This window comes from Pipistrellus hanaki, assembly GCF_964339955.1.
Source record: "Pipistrellus hanaki genome assembly, chromosome: 2".
NCBI lineage: Eukaryota > Metazoa > Chordata > Mammalia > Chiroptera > Vespertilionidae > Pipistrellus > Pipistrellus hanaki.
The window spans coordinates 174,116,484-174,137,253 of NC_140504.1; the positions used below are offsets into that span (position 1 = coordinate 174,116,484).

Consider the following 20,770-nt stretch of genomic DNA (forward strand, 5'->3'; position numbering starts at 1 on the left):
TTTTAAAAAAAAAAGAAAAAAAAAAGAAGAGAAAAAAGGGACAGAATGTTGGAACAGCGGCGACCAGGCCTAGAGTGGCCAGGCACAAGGCAGTGGCAGCTGGGCCCGGAGCAGCAGTGGCCAGGCCCCAGAACAGCAGCAGCCAGAACAAGAGCATCAACGGCCAGCACTGGAGCAGCCAGACCTGGGGCAGTGGCAGCCAGGCCTGAGGCAGAGGCGGCCAAGCCCAGGGTGGCCAGTCCAGGAACACCCAGACACGAAGTGGCTGGGCCCGGAGAAGCCCGGCCCAGAGCAGCCGGGTTGGGAGCAGCCAGGCCCAGAACAGCAGTAGACAACCACGAAGAATCCAGGCTGAGAGCGGCCAGGCTCGGAGCAGCCGGGTCGGGTGCGGCCAGGCCCGGAGCAGCGGCGGCCAGGCTGGGAGCGGCCAGGCCCGGAGCAGCTGGGTCTGGTGTGGCCAGGCCTGGAGCAGCGGCTGCCAGGCTAGGAGCGGCCAGGCCCGAAGCAGCAGCTGCCAGGCTGGGAGCAGCCAGGTCCGGAGCAGCCGGGTCTGGTGTGGCCAGGCCCGGAGCAGCGGCTGCCAGGCTGGGAGCGGCCAGGCCCGGAGCAGCAGCTGCCAGGCTGGGAGCGGCCAGGCCCGGAGCAGCCGGGTCTGGTGCGGCCAGGCCCGGAGCAGCGGCTGCCAGGCTGGGAGCGGCCAGGCCCGGAGCAGCCGGGTCTGGTGCGGCCAGGCCCGGAGCAGCGGCTGCCAGGCTGGGAGCGGCCAGGCCCGGAGCAGCCGGGTCTGGTGCGGCCAGGCCTGGAGCAGCGGCTGCCAGGCTGGGAGCGGCCAGGCCCGGAGCAGCAGCTGCCAGGCTGGGAGCGGCCAGGCCCGGAGCAGCCGGGTCTGGTGCGGCCAGGCCAGGAGCAGCGGCTGCCAGGCTGGGAGTGGCCAGGCCTGGAGAAGCGGCTGCCAGGCTGGGAGCGGCCAGGCCCGGAGCAGCTGGGTCTGGTGCGGCCAGGCCCGGAGCAGCGGCGGCCAGGCTGGGAGCGGCCAGGCCCGGAGCAGCCGGGTCTGGTGCGGCCAGGCCTGGAGCAGCGGCTGCCAGGCTGGGAGCGGCCAGGCCCGGAGCAGCCGGGTCTGGTGTGGCCAGGCCCGGAGCAGCGGCTGCCAGGCTGGGAGCGGCCAGGCCCGGAGCAGCAGCTGCCAGGCTGGGAGCGGCCAGGCCCGGAGCAGCCGGGTCTGGTGCGGCCAGGCCAGGAGCAGCGGCTGCCAGGCTGGGAGTGGCCAGGCCTGGAGAAGCGGCTGCCAGGCTGGGAGCGGCCAGGCCCGGAGCAGCCGGGTCTGGTGCGGCCAGGCCCGGAGCAGCGGCGGCCAGGCTGGGAGCGGCCAGGCCCGGAGCAGCCGGGTCTGGTGCGGCCAGGCCTGGAGCAGCGGCTGCCAGGCTGGGAGCGGCCAGGCCCGGAGCAGCCGGGTCTGGTGCGGCCAGGCCTGGAGCAGCGGCTGCCAGGCTGGGAGCGGCCAGGCCCGGAGCAGCAGCTGCCAGGCTGGGAGCGGCCAGGCCCGGAGCAGCCGGGTCTGGTGCGGCCAGGCCCGGAGCAGCGACTGCCAGGCTGGGAGCGGCCAGGCCCGGAGCAGCCGGGCCTTGTGCGGCCAGGCCCGGAGCAGCAGCTGCCAGGCTGGGAGCGGCCAGGCCCGGAGCAGCCGGGTCTGGTGCGGCCAGGCCAGGAGCAGCGGCTGCCAGGCTGGGAGCGGCCAGGCCCGGAGCAGCCGGGTCTGGTGCGGCCAGGCCAGGAGCAGCGGCTGCCAGGCTGGGAGCGGCCAGGCCCGGAGCAGCCGGGTCTGGTGCGGCCAGGCCAGGAGCAATGGCTGCCAGGCTGGGAGCAGCCAGGCCCGGAGCAGCGGCTGTCAGGCTGGGAGCGGCCAGGCCCGGAGCGGCCGGGACCGGAGCAACCGGTCCCAGAGCAGCCGGGTCGGGTGCAGCCAGGCTTGTAGCAGCAACAGCCAAGTCCAGAGCAACTAGGTCGGGAGCAGCAGTGACCAGACCCGGAGCAGCTGGTTGTGGAACGAACCAGAGCAACAGAGGCCAGGCCCGGAGCAGCCAGGCCCGAAACAGCTCGCTCCTCGCCTGTACCTGCCCACGGCTGCCTCTCAGACATGGCTGGAAACTTTTGCGGGAACTTGAGGGTCTGCTGAATCAAGTGATGAAGGCTTAGATCTGGATGTGTTGAGTTAGTGTAGCGCTGGGGTGTTGATCTGTAAGTGCCTTGGGTGGGGCCTGGATGAGGCTGGTTAACCTATTTGGAAATGTCTTTTGTGTGAAGTGTATCATTGGGCATGTGGAGGTATTATTGATATGAGATAATGCTAAGTAACAGATTTACTATCTGAAAAGGGATTTACTATCGGGGAAAGGGAGGGAGGAAGAGACTGAACATAAACTGTGCACCTATGGATGAGGACAATGGGGGATGGGGAGGGGGTGGAGGGTGGGGTGGGAACCTGGTGGAGGGGGGAAGAAATGAGGAACCTTTGTAATAATATGAACAATAAAGATTGATTTAAAAAAAAAAAAAAAAAAAAAAAAAGGACAGAGGTGTAAAAAGGAATGCAGAAGTCAGGGAACTATAAGCAATGCTGAGTATGGGGTTGCATTTGGAAATGGTGAAATATAAGGCTGGAGGGGTAAGCCTGGTTAGATGATTGAGGGTTTTAGGAATTTGTAGTTTATCCTGTAAGCAATGTATTTGTAGGGAGAGGGGGAAGAAATAGTAAAAATAAAAGTTGAAAATTCTGGAGAGTGTTGGAAAAACTGATGGAGCAGTTCCAGGGGAGGCAGAGGAAAATGGGGTACAGATATAGTGAGGGGACTGGTCTTCAATAGGACAGAAACTTCTTCCTCTAAGGCTAGAAAAAAGGAATTGAAGGTAGGTCTGAATGAAGATAAAATCATGGGTAGGGTTGTATGCTGGGAAAATAAGCATCTAGTAGCCAGGATTTTCTTGCAGAAGGAGGAAGCAGGGTCATTACCTGAGATAGGAAAGTGGAATGGTTGAGAATAGCTGCTTGAGAGAAGTGAGAAGGTGGTCCAGGACAGGTCTAAGAATGTGGAGTGGTTTAAGGGCTCTGCTAAAATTGGAAACATGAATTTACAACATTGTAAATTGGTGCCAATTTACAACATTGCATAATATTTCTTCTGAAGCCTTTAATAGAACAGATGTAGTAGACAAAGTAGATGTTAAAGTAATCCAAAGTTGAAGGTTATGAGGGCAGACACAACAAAAGGATAATGAATGAGGATATGGAGAGAAACGCCTAAAGTAATATAGCATAGGTTCAAGATTGGATGAAGAAAAAAGTGAGGAATAGAATGGAGAAGACAAAGAGAGAGGAGGTAGGGAGGCAGGCAGGAAGTGTTAGTAAGGGAATGAAAGATATGGGACTAAATGGGACTAAAATGAAAGAAACAGGATTCTAGGTAAAGATGGCAGATTAAATATAGGCAGAAAGCCCTATTCCTTTTGAAAGGTCATTAAAGTGACAGTAAAGGGTGTTGCTATTTTTAAAAAGGCATAACCCCCAAGAACAAAGATTAGGAAAAGAGAGGATAGAAACAATATTTTGAAATCTGGCAAGCAGGATGGTGGTAACAGATTTAGCATATCCAAGAAAGCGGAAACCTAAACCAGCTCTACAGATTTGTAGTGCAGAAGCCCTGAAATGATCAGGAATTGGCTTAAGGATGCTGACATGGGTTCTTTTACAAATAACCTATCTATATGACTTTATAGATGTGAGAGTTAAAAGTATAGAAAAATAAGAATAAAAGTCTCACTGCCTATGCTGGACAAAATACCTTGGGAAAAGTTCTTGATCCTGACTTCTACAAATCCCTCTGTATTCCTCCCCCCTAAAACTGCAAAATTAGAGAAGTACTTTAGGAATTTATGGCTGGTTTGCAGTAATGGGGATACTAATGTTAAGTAAATAGCATTTCCAGACTTTCCATTGGGAAAACAATCAAGAGGATAAACCCATTTCTCAACATCCCAGAAATACAAATTTGGCCAAGACTTTGAGATTTGATTCAAATCTTTCTCTTCCCAGATACAAATGCCTAAACTTCCCAAGACGAATGTGTGAACATTTTATTCCATTTTAAATATATCCTTTAGAAGCTTGTTTTAGTTTTTCATTACTCTTCCAATAAAAGAAAATCCTTGACTGGTATTCAAAAGAAAACAACACAACACTAGAGAAAAGCTACATGATTTTCTTATTAAATATTTGGCACAAATGCATTTTACTTACGAATTATTAAAAACACATGTCTTTCAGAAATAAAACAGGAAATTTAGAACTGGGGGGACCGTCTTTAAAGAACTAAGTCAATTTAGTTGGGAAAACAGGCTTAGAGAAGCAAAGCTCAAGATCATATAGCTAGTTTGTCTCAAGACTAAATTCCAAATTCTCTGGACTTGAGTTTCCAAACACCATGCTCCTTCTACCAGCAACTTTCTTTTCCACTATGTATAAGGCCTCTCCAAGTCAGCAATGCTTCAAGTCAACATTTGGAAAAGGTTTTCTGCTTTTTAAAAAATACACTGAGGAGTAAGAATCTGAACTCCTTGGAGTTAAATACTACCTGCTGACTAGACAGCTTGCTGGGAGACTGCTTCTGCTGTACCTGACTATACGCTTAGCAGGATTCCCACTCCAGCAAGCACCATACACTATCTCACTTTTTAGGACTAAATATGCCTGAAGCCCAACAAAACGGAACATTTCCTTGCAATTAAGCAAACACTTCATCCTCTCTCAGACAGGGAGAAAACACGTTGTCCTTTTCTCCTATAGTCACTACAAAATTAAGAAAACTTTAAAACAAGAGATTTCTGGTGATCCCAGGTATCTACACAAAGGCCTTTTTCCAGATTTAGTGTTTGACTAATAGGCACTAGTCCTCACTTCTGGAAATTCAGTTTAAAAAATGGATAGGAAGTATTGGATTCTCATATTCAAGCATGTTTGAAAGAAATCTGAATCTAATTAGCTTTTACCCACCATCCCACTGAGGCCAGGAGGAGCATAATGCCCCAGAGGGTCATATGAATATGGGGAAGAACATTTTATTGCTCATTTATCCAGCCAGCTGCTCTATTGCAACTACACTAAAAAAATCCTGAATCACTAGGGTGTAGATTACAAATTAGAAGAATAAAGGGAAAAACCTGGCAACAACAAAAAATGCAATTTAGTCTTAGGAAACCAGCAGATCTGGGCTTAAAAAAAATTTATAAATTATAAAAATATATATATATATATATTTCAGAGAGGAAGAGAGAGAGAGAAATATCAATGATGAGAGAGAACAATTGATTGGCTGCCTCACACTAGGGATCAAGCTTGCAACCCAGGCATGTGCCCTGACTAGGAATCACTGAGCCACACTACCTAGGCTCTCTTTTGCTCTTTTATTTTTTTAAATATGTATTTTTATTGATTTTTTACAGAGAGGGATAGAGAGTTAGAATCATCGATTAGCTGCCTTCTGCACTCCTCCTACCGGGGATGTGCCCACAACCAAGGTACATGCCTTGACAGGAATCGAACCTGCGACCTTTCAGTCTGCAAGCCGATGCTCTATCCACTGAGCCAAACCGGTTTTGGCTCTTTTGCTCTTTTAAAGATAACATACAGCTTTTGGGTTCATGAATGAAATAGTTTCTCATCTCTCAATGAGAGCAAGGTTCTTGGTGTGTTTTGCTCACATTGTATTCCTAGCTCCTAAAGTAATGGATTCAGATGGCTCAAGTATTAAAAACACATCTTTATGAATAATGTTACCTTTCTGACATTTTCTTCTCTTCATAATGTTTCCCTTTAAGTTGATTTTTTTTTGCTACTAATTTATTATTATTTTTTTCCCTGTTTAGATCTAATAATTGTTTTTCTTGTGTGCATGTCCAAATTTAAGAGGGGTACAATATCTGATTGGGAGCACTGAACACTTGGTGGGCTTTTTCAACTTTGAAATTTAATATAGAATTACCTAAGAGGTGGGTTATCTGTTGGGAACTCCCTGATGTTTGTATCTTTCCTCTTAGAGTGTCTGATACCACAGAGAAGAATTCCCTTCTGTCTTTGCTTGACAGGTGCAGGCCTGGCTGCTAGTATTTAGGAACCAAGTGAGAGAAAAACACTGAGGACCTTAGAACATAGATTCCCCATTTTTTGTGTGATATCTCCAACCTCATCTATGTTTGGTGTTCTAATCATATTTACTAGCTCTTGTATATACAATATTTTTAAAAATAATATTTATTGATTTTTAGTGAGAGGAAGGGGGAAGAGAGAAATATCGATGTGAGAGCATAACATTGATCAGCTGCCTCCTGCATGCCCCCTACTGGGGATTGAGCTCGCAATCTGGAATCAAACTGGTGACCTCTTGGTTCATGGGCCAATGCTCAACCACTGAGCCATACCGGGGTGATTCTCTATAACTATTAATCATTTCCTTTTTCATCTAAATCACTGATTATCTTAAACCTTTCCTTTATATCAATAATTTGATTTTCATTGGTATCTACTATTCCATTATTTGTTATTTTAAAATTTACTAGTTAATTCTGAAATTAAGTTATGTGGTCCTCTATTTTCTTAGTTCTCTATACTCTTTTATCTTATTCTATTGTTTTATAATCTCATCACTAAAATTTTATTTTATTTTATTTTTAAATTATTTTTAATTTTTAAATATATTTTATTGACTTTACACAGAGAGGAATTGAGAGGGATAGAGAGTTAGAAACATCGATGAGAGAGAAACATCGACCAGCTGCCTCTTGCACACCCCGCACTGGGGATGTGCCCGCAACCAAGGTACGTGCCCTTGACCAGAATCGAACCTGGGACCTTTCAGTCCACAGGCCGACGCTCTATCCACTGAGCCAAACCGGTTTTGGCTGAAATTTTATTTATAAAATCTACATTTTAATGAGTTGTTTTATAACTGTAGAGTTGTAAAGAAGTTCTTTCTATTCATCGAGTTTTCTTTTTCAGGATAGGTTCTTTGTCCTCTGCAGGGCATTTTTCTTGCTTTCATTTTGTTTGCTGTATATTTGCATAGCTGGCATGCTAATTCTTTTGGGTCTTGTTCATTCTTGTTTTCTTTGTTTTGAAACAATATAGATGAATTCTTGCCCTGGCTGGTGCTGCTCATGGTTAGAGTGTCAGCCATATATTGAAGAGTTGTGGATTCGATTCCCAGTCAAGGGCACGTACCTGAATTGCAGGTTTGATCCCCGGCCCCCAGTCGGCATGTGCAGGAGGCAGCCAATCAATGTGTCTCTCATACACTGATGTTTATTTCTCTTCTCCCCACTACCTCCCTCCCTTCCACTCTCTGGAGAAAAAAAATATCCTCTGGTGAGTATTAATGAAAAAAAAAATTGTTTTAATGTTGTATAAACATCCAATGGAATATTATGCAGCCTTAAAAAGGAAGGAGCCTGGCCAGCATGGCTCAGAGGTTGAGCATCAACCCATGAAAGGTAATGGTTTGATTCCCTGTAAGGGCACATGCTTGGGTTGTGGGCATAATCCCCAGTGGCAAGTGTGTAGGAGGCAGCCAATCGATGATTCTCTCTCACATTGATGTTTCTCTCTCTCTCCCTCTCCTTTCCTCTCTAAAATTAATACCAATATATATTTTTTTAAAAAGGAAGGAAATTCTGACATATGCTACAACATGGATGAACCTTGATGACATTACACAAAATGAAGTAAGCCAGTCACAGAAAGACAAATACCTTATGTTTCACTTATATGAAGTATCACAAGGAGTCAAATTCATAGAAACAGAAAGTTGAATGGTAGTTTACCAGGGGCTGGGGAGAAGAGATGGAGAGTCATTGTTTAATAGATATAGAACTTCATATTTGCAAGATAAAAAAAGGTCTGGAGATCTGTTTCACAATAATGTGAATATATGAAGATAAGTGAAATGTACACTTAAAAATGGTTAAGATAGTAACTTTTATAAAAAAGAAGCGCTATAACATTGTCAGAAAAACAGTCCTGTTCCCTGTTTTGCCCCACTCCTATGCAGGATCTGACGCTACCTTGGCAAGAAGAGACACAGAGAAAAGCTAAGCTTGTGTGGTGAAAGTCTTCATTCTGTCTCTTGGGAAAACATTCACATACTTCTGTTAATTTCCACAGTATAATCTAGTTTTCATAACTCTTTCCCATCCACTGGGTGGTTTTATTTTGTTTTAAGACAAGAAGAATTGCCAATAAGAAAAACCCTAGGGCTTACTTCTGCAGGATAGATCCCTTAATGACCAGCTCCTCATCCAAGTCCGCTTCATTAGCCATGAAGAGCAGCCTCTTTCCTGTGCTGTCCACTCCAATGAAGTCACGCTGCTCCACTGAATTATACAAAAGAAGGAATATCAAACAAAGACATTTGCTTTGCCTGTATGACTAAGTCAGAGAAGAGGGTACCTGTTCACATTTCTCTTGGAACCAAATACAGAACTGAGTGTTATATAGCACATACTCATTACAATGTTAAAAACACAGGCAGTCAAAATTTTTTTATTGCTCTAAAGTAGGGGTGTCGAACTCAATCAGAGAAGGGGCCAAAATCTAAAATCCAGCCTAAATCGCGGGCCGAATGGTTTACTGAACAGTCATAAACTGACAATGTCATAAACTGACAGCGGAGTGCAGTGATGACAGCGCGGTGCGGGCCACATTGCAAGGCCTGGTGGGCTGGATTTGGCCCGCGGGCCTTGTGTTTGACACATGTGCTCTAAAGGATATATTAGGTTAACTGTGAATTCTGACTAAGTTCTATAGATTAAAGTATTGTGTCAATATAATTTCCTATTTTTAGAGATCTGTCCTTTATGGAGGGGGTTGGAGGGGAAAGGACACACATTTGTGTATTTAAAGGCAAAGGGAATGATGCCTGCAATTTATTCTCAAATAGCTCAGAAAAAAATTATATATACATTAAATATGCATATGACATATATTGAATATAGGTTATGAAAGAGAGAATGATAAAGCAAATATTAACATTTGGGTGCAAGATATAGAAGTTCTTGCCCTAACCAGTTTTGCTCAGTGGCTAGAGCATCAGCCTGCAGACTAAAAGGTCCCCGGTTCAAGGGCACATGCCCAGGTTGTGGGCTCGATCTTCAGTGTGGGGCGTGCAGGAGACAGCCGGTCAATGATTCTCTCTCATCATTGATGTTTCTATGTCTCTCTCACCCTCTCCCTTCCTCTCTGAAATCAATAAAAATATATTTAAAAAAAGATATATTAAGTTCTTTATACTATTCTTTAACCATTTTGTAAATTTGAAATTATTAAAAAAATAAAAAGGCAGGGGTGGATATGTTAATTAGTTTGATTGTGGTAATCACTTCACAATATCTATAAATACCAAAATATCACCTTGTAAGCCTTAAATATATAATTTTTATTTGTAAAAAATAAATAATGTTTTTAAAAAAGAGGGGCAGCCAAGATACTACTTAACCACCTACGTGGATTAACCACAAGCACATACAAGCACATCGCCTGGCACAAAAAGAAAATACAAGAATTTCTTTCTTTGAAATAATCAGCTAGGTCTGCTTACTGTGAAAATGGGAATAACATTATTTAAGGACAACCACATTCAACCAACATTAACTATATGTTTACTGTGCACTAGTTTTTATGCTGTGTATGGGAGCATTCAAATAAAATAAGGTACATATTTTTTAAATGTACAGAGTTATCTGGTAGATAGTGATGTTATAGGCTGCCCTGTTATTGCTGTTTTCTGTGTTACATTTCTTCATCCCAACCACATTATAAGCTCTTCAAGTGCAGGCTTATGATTCCTTTAAATATAAACACAGTACAGTGTTGGACACTTAACAAAATCTGCTAAGATCTGTATAGTATCTATCTATAGCTTGCAAAAGCGTTTTCTTTTCTTTTTAAAAAAATATATTTTATTTTTTAAGAGAGGAAGAGAGAGGGATAGAGAGTTAGAAACATCGGTGAGAGAGAATCATCAATCAGCTGCCTCTTGCCCACCCCCTACTGGGGATGTGCTCGCAACCAAGGTACATGCCCTTGACCAGAATCGAACCTGGGATCTTCCAGTCCGCAGGCCGTCGCTCTAGGAGTCTAGCCACTGAGTCAAACCGGTTTCGGCTGCAAAAGCATTTTCAAATAGAGGCAGCATAACATATATTGTAGTTAAGAGAGCCTTTGAAGCCACACCACTTGGGCATGAAAACCATTTACTATTTGTATGTCTTTGAGCAAGACACTAAACCTTTTTGTTTCTCAGTTTCAGTTGTAAAATGAATAATAAGGACTAAATAAGTTAATACATGCTTTCATTAGATCCCCACAAAAATCACACAAAGCAATGATTTAACACCAAGGAGAAACTGAAAGTTGAACTTGAGGAAATATTTTTCTCTCTAAAGATGAATTTATCTGCTTCCTATTGACAGGCAATGACTACCATATATAATAATTAAACATGCTTCCTTGTCAGCTTCAGCTGTCTCTATACCAAGAACCAAATGTGCCGAAACCGGTTTTGCTCAGTGGATAGAGCGTCGGTCTGCGGACTGAAAGGTCCCAAGTTCGATTCCGGTGAAGGGCATGTACCTTGGATGCGGGCACATCCCCAGTAGGGGGTGTGCAAGAGGCAACTGGTCGATGTTTCTCTCTCATTGACGTTTCTAGCTCTCTATCCTCTCTCTTCCTCTCTGTGAAAAATCAATAAAATATATTAAAAAAAAAAAAAAAAAGAACCAAATGTTTTACTCAAGTGTATAATGTGTTTAGCTCAGTGGCTAAAGCATTAATTTCTTCAGATGGTGTCTAGTCATCTTGTCATATGTAGTGTCTGAATCTGAATAGGGAGAAGCTATCATTAATACTTATGTTATCTTTTTTAGTATCTAAGATTAATGAACCCCAAAGAAGGAAGGGGGTAAATAATGCCAATATGAAGGCAAGTTTTATAGGGACTTTCAATGAAAGCTAAAAACTGCAGAGAATTTCAAATGCCATACAGTAGCTTTGACATATATCAATTCATTCATTCATCCATTTCATGGAAACTTGAGAACATAAAGTCCACAAAGGTTTGATTATGAAGCAATATTTTAAAAAGAAGCACAGATATATTATTTTTGGATCCAATTTGGAGTGTTTAGCCTACCCAAGTCCTTGGGCCCACAAAAACCCGAATGTCCCGGGAGCAGTAATTTTTTTTTTGTTTTTTTTTTGGTGCTCACACTTTATTCCGTGGTGGCCGGGCAGGTGGCCGTGCTGGCCCGGCCCATGGAGCAGTAATTTTCAACAAGCCCATTTTTCAGTTTTGGTGCACTTCAGTCACATTCCCCTCACTCTCAGGCCCCACTTTTTGTATTTGCTTCTTTTCAGCTACCATAGTAACTGGGACCTCAGAATATGATATAAATTAGGGATACTTGGAAATGTTTCTGTTCTGTGTTAATAAAGTGAATTCCACTTTGACTTCAGAGCACGTAACATTAGAATGTTCACCCTAAGAAGAAAGACCACACAAATAGCGTTAAGAAAGCAGTTAAGCCGAGACCGGTTTGGCTCAATGGATAGAACGTCGGCTTGGGGACTGAAGGGTCCCGGGTTCAATTCCGGTCAAGGGCATGTACCTTGGTTGCGGGCACATCCCCAGTAGGGGGTGTGCAAGAGGCAGCTGATCGATGACTCTCATCGATGTTTCTAACTCTCTATCTCTCTCCCTTCCTCTCTGTACAAAATCAATAAAATATATTAAAAAAAAAGAAAAAGAAAAAAAGAAAGCAGTTAAAACTATGAAGTTCCATTTAAAAAATCTGTCATATTCAACTATTCATATTTTAGTCATTTTTATTTTTACTTCTTTGAACCCTTCTGTTTCCTCTACAGTCATTTACTTTTTTTTAATATTCTGTACTGACCACATGCTCCTGCCCCAGCAGCGGTTTGGGGAGCAGCCACTAATTTGGCCATTTTTATTTATTTATTTATTTTTTCCTAGTTAACCCTAAGCCTAAGCCTAGTGAAGCCTAAGCCTAAGCCTAGTGAAGCCTAAGCCTAAGACTAGTTAAACCTAAGCCTAAGCCTAGTCAAGCCTAAGCCTAGTTAAACCTAAGCCTAAGCCTAGTCAAGCCTAAGCCTAGTTAAGCCTAAGCCTAGTTAAGCCTAAGCCTAAGCCTAGGTAAGCCTAAGCCTAAGCCTAGTTAAGCCTAAGCCTAAGCCTAAGCCTAGTTAAACCTAAGCCTAGCTAAGCCTAAGCCTAAGCCTTGTTAAGCCTAGGCCTAAGCCTAGCTAAGCTTAAGCCTAAGCCTAGTTAAGCCTAAGCCTAAGCTTAGTTAAACCTAAGCCTAAGCCTAGTTAAGCCTAAGCCTAGTAAAGCCTAAGCCTAAGCCTAGTTAAGCCTAAGCCCAAACCTAGCTAAGCCTAAGCCTAAGCCTAGTTAAGCCTAAGCCTAGTTAAGCTTAAGCCTAAGCCTAATCAAGCCTAAGCCTAAGCCTAGCTAAGCCTAAGCCTAGCTAAACCTAAGCCTAGCTAAGCCTAAGCCTAAGCCTAGTTAAGCCTAAGCCTAAGCCTAGTTAAGCCTAAGCCTAGCTAAGCCTAAGCCTAAGCCTAGCTAAACCTAAGCCTAAGCCTAGTTAAGCCTAAGCCTAAGCCTAGTTAAGCCTAAGCCTAAGCCTAGTGAAGCCTAAGCCTAATCAAGCCTAAGCCTAAGCCCAAGCCTAGTTAAGCCTAAGCCTAAACCTAGTTAAGCCTAAGCCTAGCTAAGCCTAAGCCTAGCTAAGCCTAAGCCTAAGCCTAGTTAAGCCTAAGCCTAAGCCTAGTTATGCCTAAGCCTAGCTAAGCCTAAGCCTAGCTAAGCCTAAGCCTAAGCCTAGCTAAGCCTAAGCCTAAGCCTAAGCCTAGTTAAGCCTAGGCCTAAGCCTAGCTAAGCCTAAGCCTAAGCCTAGTTAAGCCTAGGTCTAAGCCTAGTTAAGCCTAAGCCTAGTAAAGCCTAAGCCTAAGCCTAGTTAAGCCTAGGCCTAAGCCTAGTTAAGCCTAAGCCTAAACCTAGCTAAGCCTAAGCCTAAGCCTAAGCCTAGCTAAGCCTAAGCCTAAGCCTAGTTAAGCCTAAGGCCTAGTTAAGCCTAAGCCTAGTTAAGCCTAAGCCTAAGCCTAGTTAAGCCTAAACCTAGGTAAGCCTAAGCCTAAGCCTAGTTAAGCCTAAAACTAATCCTAGTTAAGCCTAAGCCTAAGATTAGGTAAGCCTAAGCCTAAGCCTAGTTAAGTCTAAGCCTAGTTAAGCCTAAGCCTAGTTAAGCATAGGCCTAAGCCTAGCTAAGCCTAAGCCTAAGCCTAGGTAAGCCTAAGCCTAAGCCTAAGCCTAGTTAAGCCTAGGCCTAAGCCTAGTTAAGCTTAAGCCTAGGCCTAAGCCTAGTTAAGCCTAAGCCTAGTTAAGCCTAGGCCTAAGCCTAGCTAAGCCTAAGCCTAAGCCTAGGTAAGCCTAAGCCTAAGCCTAGTTAAGCCTAAGCCTAGTTAAGCCTAAGCCTAGTTAAGCCTAAGCCTAGGTAAGCCTAAGCCTAGTTAAGCCTAAGCCTAGTTAAGCCTAGGCCTAAGCCTAGCTAAGCCTAAGCCTAAGCCTAAGTCTAAGCCTAGTTAAGCCTAGGCCTAAGCCTAGTTAAGCCTAAGCCTAGGTAAGCCTAAGCCTAGTTAAGCCTAAGCCTAGTTAAGCCTAGGCCTAAGCCTAGTTAAGCCTAAGCCTAGGTAAGCCTAAGCCTAATTAAGCCTAGGCCTAAGCCTAGCTAAGCCTAAGCCTAAGCCTAGGTAAGCCTAAGCCTAAGCCTAGTTAAGCCTAAACCTAAACCTAGTTAAGCCTAAGCCTAAGCCTAAGCCTAATTAAGCCTAAGCCTAAGCCTAATTAAGCCTAAGGCTAGTTAAGCCTAAGCCTAAGCTTAAACCTTAGCCTAGTTAAGCCTAGGCCTAAGCCTAGTTAAGCTTAAGCCTAAGCTTAATTAAAAATTTTTTTTAAATTAAATTATTATCTGTGTACATATACCATTGCCCCCCCCCCCCCCCCCCCCATACACGTCCTATCTCCCCAGAGTTTTGTGTCCATTAGTTGTACTTATGTGCATGGATACAGTCCTTAGGTTGATATCTTATCTAGCCCAGATCTCCCTACGCTCCCCGCTGTAATTTGACAGTCTGCTTGTTGCTTTACTGTCTCTATATCTATCTTTTGGTTCATTAGTTTATAATATTCTTTATTATCCATAAATGAGTGAGGTCATGTGGTGTTTCTCTTTCATTGACTGGCTTATTTCACTCAGCATGATGTTCTCCAAATCTATCCAGGTTGCTGCAGATGATAAGAATTCCTTCTTTTTTATGGCAGCATAGTATTCCATTGTGTAGATGTACCATAGTTTTTGGATCCAGTCACCTGCTGATGGGCACCTAAGCTGTTTCCAAATCCTAGCTATTGTAAATTTTGCTGCTATGAACATAGGGGTGCATATATCCTTTTTGATTGGTGTTTCTAGTTTCTTGGGATATATTCCTAGGAGTGGGATTACTGGGTCAAATGGGATACAGTCATTTATTTATCCATTCACTTAGTCAGCTAATAAATATATTTGTGTACCTCTTCTGTGACAGGCATTATGTGTGCTATGTAGAGAGAGGCCAAAACGACTTTAAAAAATATAAATAAACGAGGGCAGCTTCTAGCGAACAGCTAGCTAGAAACTGAGATTCTCAGTTCAACAGTCCTCAGGGAACTGAAATTCTGTGAACAAACACGTATGCTTAGAACTCCTCTCCTAGTTGAGCCTTCAGATGAGTTCTCAGTCCTGAATGACACGCTGATTTCAGCCTTGTGAAACACTCTTGGATAATTATCTCTCTCTTTTTTAAAAAATATTTTATTGATTTTTAACAGAGAGAAAGGGAGAGAGATAGAGAGCTAGAAATGTCGATGAGAGAGAAACATTGACCACCTGCCTCTTGCACACCCCCTACCGGGATGTGCCCACAGTCAAGGTACATGCCCTTGACTGGAATTAAACCTGGAACCTTTCAGTCCGCAGACGCTGTATCACTGAGCCAAACCGGCTTCAGCTAATTATACCTCTCTTTAAATTATGGGCATATAAAATCTTGATAAAAATGAAAACTAAATTAAAAAAAGAAAAGAAAAAAGAAAGAAAGCCCAAGCTATAGAGTAGGAAGGCATGGGTTCAAGTTCTGATTCTACCACTTATCTCTGATGTAATCTTGAGCAGCTATTCACAAAATACTATTAGGCTATAAATAGATATAAAAACTTGGTCAATAACATACTATTTTGCTCCATTCACTGGATTTTAGCTTCAGAGCAAATCTTGATTATCTCTGTTTTCCATATCTTAGTTTAGCATAGATATGTGTGTGTGTGTGTATTGTCCTAAATACAATGACTACATCAAAATGTACGATAAAGCATTTCTAGGATAGGGAACTGATTTCAGACCCATTACCCTGTCTGCACAAAAGTAAATTGCTCACCTCTTTCTTTTCAAACATCATGTTTTAAAATATATTTTCCTATAACTGAGACATTGCTCCTTGTATTTTGCACATGCAATATTTACATTGCACATACAATATTATTGTACTTATCACATTGTGATGATGAATTCTAGGCACATTTGAACATAATTCTATATACTTGTTTCCTCCATCACAATAATTTCAGTTTTGAATAATGCAGGAATTTCAAGTCACTTCTGTTGGATATAATTAGGAAAAAAAGGGCAGAGGAGAGAGTGGAATTGAGAAGACGAAATATGTCAAGCAGAAACCCAAGCAGAGTAGAAGTTTTCCTTTGCAGCAGAGCTTTAAGAAAAATGACAGAAGCAAAAGAAACAGGCTCAAAACTGCCAGCCAGTGTAGAGGGAACTAAGTTGATTGAGAGGTGACAGCTTTCACTTGTATGATTCTGAAGCACACTAATATATACTGGTTCTAGTCTGGATCAAGACTATATAACTCTGAGAATTGGAGAGGAATATGAGAAATACCACTACAGTAAACTGGGTTAAACAAATTTCTTCCATTTTAATATGCCAACAGACAAAGTGCAACTAAAGAGATAACAGTCAATAATTTATATCATAACAGCATAAAACATTTGCACAGAGGAATATACCAAAAAGGCAAGCCCCTTAATAAACATGTTATCTGTAATATAACAATAAATATTCCATGTTCTTATTGAAATTGAGGAAAAAAGGAAATTTTTAAGCTTCTAACAAGCAAGGGATGGTAAATGGGAATTAATGATATTTATGCACCATTACAAGTTTAAAATATGTATGTTTTTATATCACTGATATTCTCTTCATATAAGGTTAACTATTTGATTTTTGAGACTGCAAAAATTACATATATGAGGCTTTCATTAGTTCTCTCAAGATCACAGTTCCTATCCAATTTTCCCATCAGGTGTCAGGTTTCTTAAAATGCTCCATGATTAGGGAGAGTATAACAAACACTTGTCTGTCTGTCCTTTAGATAGGGATATTATATGGGTTTTTCGCCCATTTATATGGGCCTTGTATCTAATTCTGTGCTTGGAGTAACACATACCCAATAACTGTGTTACACTAATCTGTTGACCCATTTGCTCAATAAGAAATACTAAGCAAATGGTGGAACAATGGCTAAATACTGACAAGTGGCAGATTTTATATTTCCCTAATGGTATTCAATGCTGCAAAAAATCAGTAAATGGGATTTTCCAGAGTTTATATACCCCATTTCCCTGCACAGCTTAGCTGGGTTTCTGGTTCCCTCTTGCACCACTCAATCATCTAATTCCTTTTCTGAGAAGTTGATATCTAAAAAAAGCTTCAGAAAGCAGAGCCCATTTGAATCACCAGAAAAAGTTACATGTGGTTCTTCCAAGGAGTCTTGTCTAGACATTTAGGCTGCCACAATTAATTTCTCTATAGACTTAGAAGCTATAATGCAAACAAAAGTATTTTGATATTTTGTGGTATATAAAGGGTTACCATTTTACATAAAATATCTAAAAATTCCCTTTAAAATAACATAGAATGCTCGTAAAGTTATTAAATGTGATTTGTTAGGCTACAGGACCAAATGACTTTCCATAGGAGTATTTCTAAATATGTGGAAGTGATAATGATTATAAGAATAGCAATTACAATTTATTAAACAACTACTATGTTTTAAGGAGCAAATAGAATGCTTTACAAACATCTTATTTCTCACCAAAAAAATCCTAAAAGGATTCAATTTCACTTTACTGCTAAATAAAATGAAGCTCAGGAGTTAGATAATCTGCCCATTATCATACAGTTTTGCAGCATTGAAACCTACACAGTCTGAACAGAGCCTCTGCTCTTAACAGCCATGCTACAGCAGTAGGTGTTATTTTAAAACTGAAAACATTTCTAAACATAAATTAATAGACAATGCAGTAACAGTAAAAAAATCATAATAGCCCTAGCCAGTTTGGTTCAGTAGACCTTGAGCGTCGGCCTCCGTACTGAAGGGCCCCGGGTTCAATTCCAGCCAAGGGCCAGTAGGTACCTCCGTTGCAGGCTTGATCTCTGGCCCTGATAGGAGCTCATGTGGGAGGCAATCAATTGATGTGTTTCTCTCATATGGATGTTTCTCTCTGTCTTTCCTGCTCCCTTCTACACTCTCTAAAAATCAATGGCAAAATATCCTCTGGTAAGGATTAACAACAACAACAAAACATTATAAATTATTGCTCTTTATAATATTCATGCAGCCGAAACCGGTTTGGTTCAGTGGTAGAGCGTCGGTCTGCGGACTGAAAGGTCCCAGGTTCGATTCCGGTCAAGGGCATGTACATTGGTTGCGGGCACATCCCCGGTGGGGGTGTGCAAGAGGCAGCTGGTCGATGTTTCTCTCTCATTGACGTTTCTAGCTCTCTATCCCTCTCCCTTCCGCTCTGTAAAAAATCAATAAAATATATTAAAATATATATATATATATAGTAAAAAAAAATATTCATGCAAATTTTAAGTATTGTAATTTATGCGAACCTGCAACCTGGTTTGTGCTTTGAAGGGAACTGAACCAACAACCTTTTTGGTGTATGGGACAATGCTCCAACCAACTGAGCCACTGGGCCAGTGCTGTTTTGTTCATTTTATCCCCACGCTCTGGCCTAGATATGGCCTATGGATTCATGCAAATTATACTCATGAATCCAACTACAGCCCAGACTCATAGTTTTAGGATTTAAACTGCTAGGGCTTAAATCTTTTTCTTTTCCTTTTTAAAATATATTTTATTGATTTTACATAGAGAAGAATTGAGAGGGACAGAGAGTTAGAAATGTCGAAGAGAGAAACATCGACCAGCTGCCTCTTGCACACTCCCTACTGGGGATGTGCCCGCAACCAAGGTACATGCCCTTGACCGGAATCAAACCTGGGACCTTTCAGTCTGCAGGCCGACGCTCTACCACTGAGCCAAACTGGTTTTGGCTTGAATCTTTTTCTTACCTGGGAGGTAATAAGAGCTGCTTTTATAGACAGATCCCTAAACCATTCAATACTGTAATATCTATTGACTGTTCACCATGGGCCATATCTGGGCCACAGCCTGGGAATAAAATGAACATAACAGCCCTGACCCAGTGGCTCAGTTGGTTGGAGCATTGTCTCATTACACCAAAAAGATTGTGGGTTCGATTCCCTTCAGGGTACATGCCCAGGTTACGAATTTGATCCCTGGTCAGGGGGACATATGGGAGGCAACTGATTTATGTTTCTCTCTTACATCAATGTTGTTTTTTTCTCTCTTTCTCCTTTCCTCTCTCTAAAAAATCAATAAAAACATATCTCTAGGTGAGGATTAAGGGGGGAAAAAATAGAAATAAAAATGAACAAAACAGGTGTGATCCCTGCTCTTTATGGAGCTTACATAGAAGAAGGCAGAGCTACCATATGTAGATAAACAGGGGATATAATTTCAAATTAGAGAGTCAAGGAAGGCCTCGCTCAGAAAATATTTTGAAGGTTAAGTTGAATTTAGAGTGCGTGTGTAGTGGGAGAAGAGGGCATGGACAGGCAAAGAACAACATGTGTAGCAGCCTGCAGCAGGAAAAAAACAGTCCAAAAAATCCAAACATGAATTTGATCCTGTCTTCCTCAGTTTCCTACAAATCTTCCAAGAAATTGGCAAGGGGGGAAAAGATGGCTCTGGAAACATCTAATCATAACCATTCTCCTATAAGTCAGTAAATGATGATTTGGAAAACTTGGACCTAGGGGGGTCTAGACTATTAAACAAAATATGAGAAAGAGGAGGTTAGCTGTTCTGTCACACAATAGCTGCCAAGAAGCAGGCCAAATATATAGTCTGAGAAATTCAGAATTCTTTATAAAATGTTCACCACTAAAATGCATAGCATCCCATGGGAGGAATTAAAAACTCAGGTATTTAGGTGAATTTTTCATCTTCAAATATAACAAAATACAGAAAATGAGAAGTTCAAAATTTCATGTTAAGAATGACAAATCTTTCTAAACCATAAATCTAATTATGGCATTCTCTTGTTTAAAATTCCTCAATAGCTCCTCACTGTTAGGGATAAAGTTCAAACTCTTTAGTATGATTACTGTTTCCTCTTCACTCCCATTTCCTGCTTCCCTGTCTCCATGTTCACATTCCAGTTAAAGAGCAAGTTACCAAATACATCATACTTTTCAAAAACGGATAGAAGAGCCAGCTTAAAGATACTTCCATGTCCAGTTTGTGACAACTTAAGCATCAAAACACTTTCAAATGGATGGGCAGATATTGATAGATAATAGTTGTTAGTTTAAAATAAAATTGTAAAAAGCTACGTATTTATTTATTTAGAAATATTCTAAAACTTTATTATGAAATATTGCATCCAGTGAACTACAGAAAGATTACAAGACGGTCAGTGATAAATGTACTTGTATTTAAGGCATTTCCGTTTCACTGATGTTGGCATAGTGTACTTCTGACAGCACTTACTTCAGTTGCAGTAGTTCTCTTTAAAATAACTTCTATACAAAATAATGTATGTATATATATGTATACACACACACACACACACACACACACACACATTGTATATGTACACTCATGTGTGTGTGTGTGTATACACACTGGAGGCCCGGTGCACGAATTTGTGCGTGGGTGGGGTCCCTCGGCCTGGATGGCTATTGGGGCTGTTTTGCCCAGTCCCAGTCAGGGGCAATTGGGGCCAGCCAGCCTGGGGGGAGGGGAGGCAGGGAGGGACTGCAGGAGGTTGGCCAGCCATGAGAGGTTGGCTGTGGCAGCACACTGACCACCAGGAGGCAGCTTCTGCATTGATTGTCTGACCCCTGGTGGTCAGTGCACATCATAATGATTGGTTGCTTAGGTTTTTATATATAGATAGATATATACATATATATAGTTAAGATGTCAATTGAATATAATAATACTTAAGAGATAAAAGCTAATATAAAATGTACTAAAATATTCTAATAACAAGAAGAGTAATCTAACAGGGCATTTAATTTTTTAAAATTATTATAAATGTGGAGTCTATAAAATATACATTAGTGTATAAAGTCTGGATATACTGTGTTTCTATCTAAATAAGTAAAAAAGGCTGAATAGAGGGAATTATGTAGTAAGCAAACCAGAACTTGCAAA

The 20,770-nt window shown here is 42.2% G+C and overlaps 2 protein-coding genes across 3 annotated transcripts in view; one reads left to right on the forward strand and one right to left on the reverse strand.

The window, feature by feature from the left end:
• The window catches only part of UROD (uroporphyrinogen decarboxylase), a 158,429-nt gene that overhangs the window by 86,294 nt on the left and 51,365 nt on the right, over positions 1-20,770 (forward strand). The window lies entirely within an intron of this gene.
• Positions 1-20,770, reverse strand: part of EIF2B3 (eukaryotic translation initiation factor 2B subunit gamma) — an 88,072-nt gene that overhangs the window by 36,736 nt on the left and 30,566 nt on the right. For both annotated transcript variants that reach the window (XM_084874617.1, XM_084874618.1), the window contains exon 5: positions 8,307-8,418. In XM_084874617.1, the coding sequence (XP_084730743.1) occupies positions 8,307-8,418 (112 nt within the window). The remainder of the gene's footprint in view (positions 1-8,306; positions 8,419-20,770) is intronic.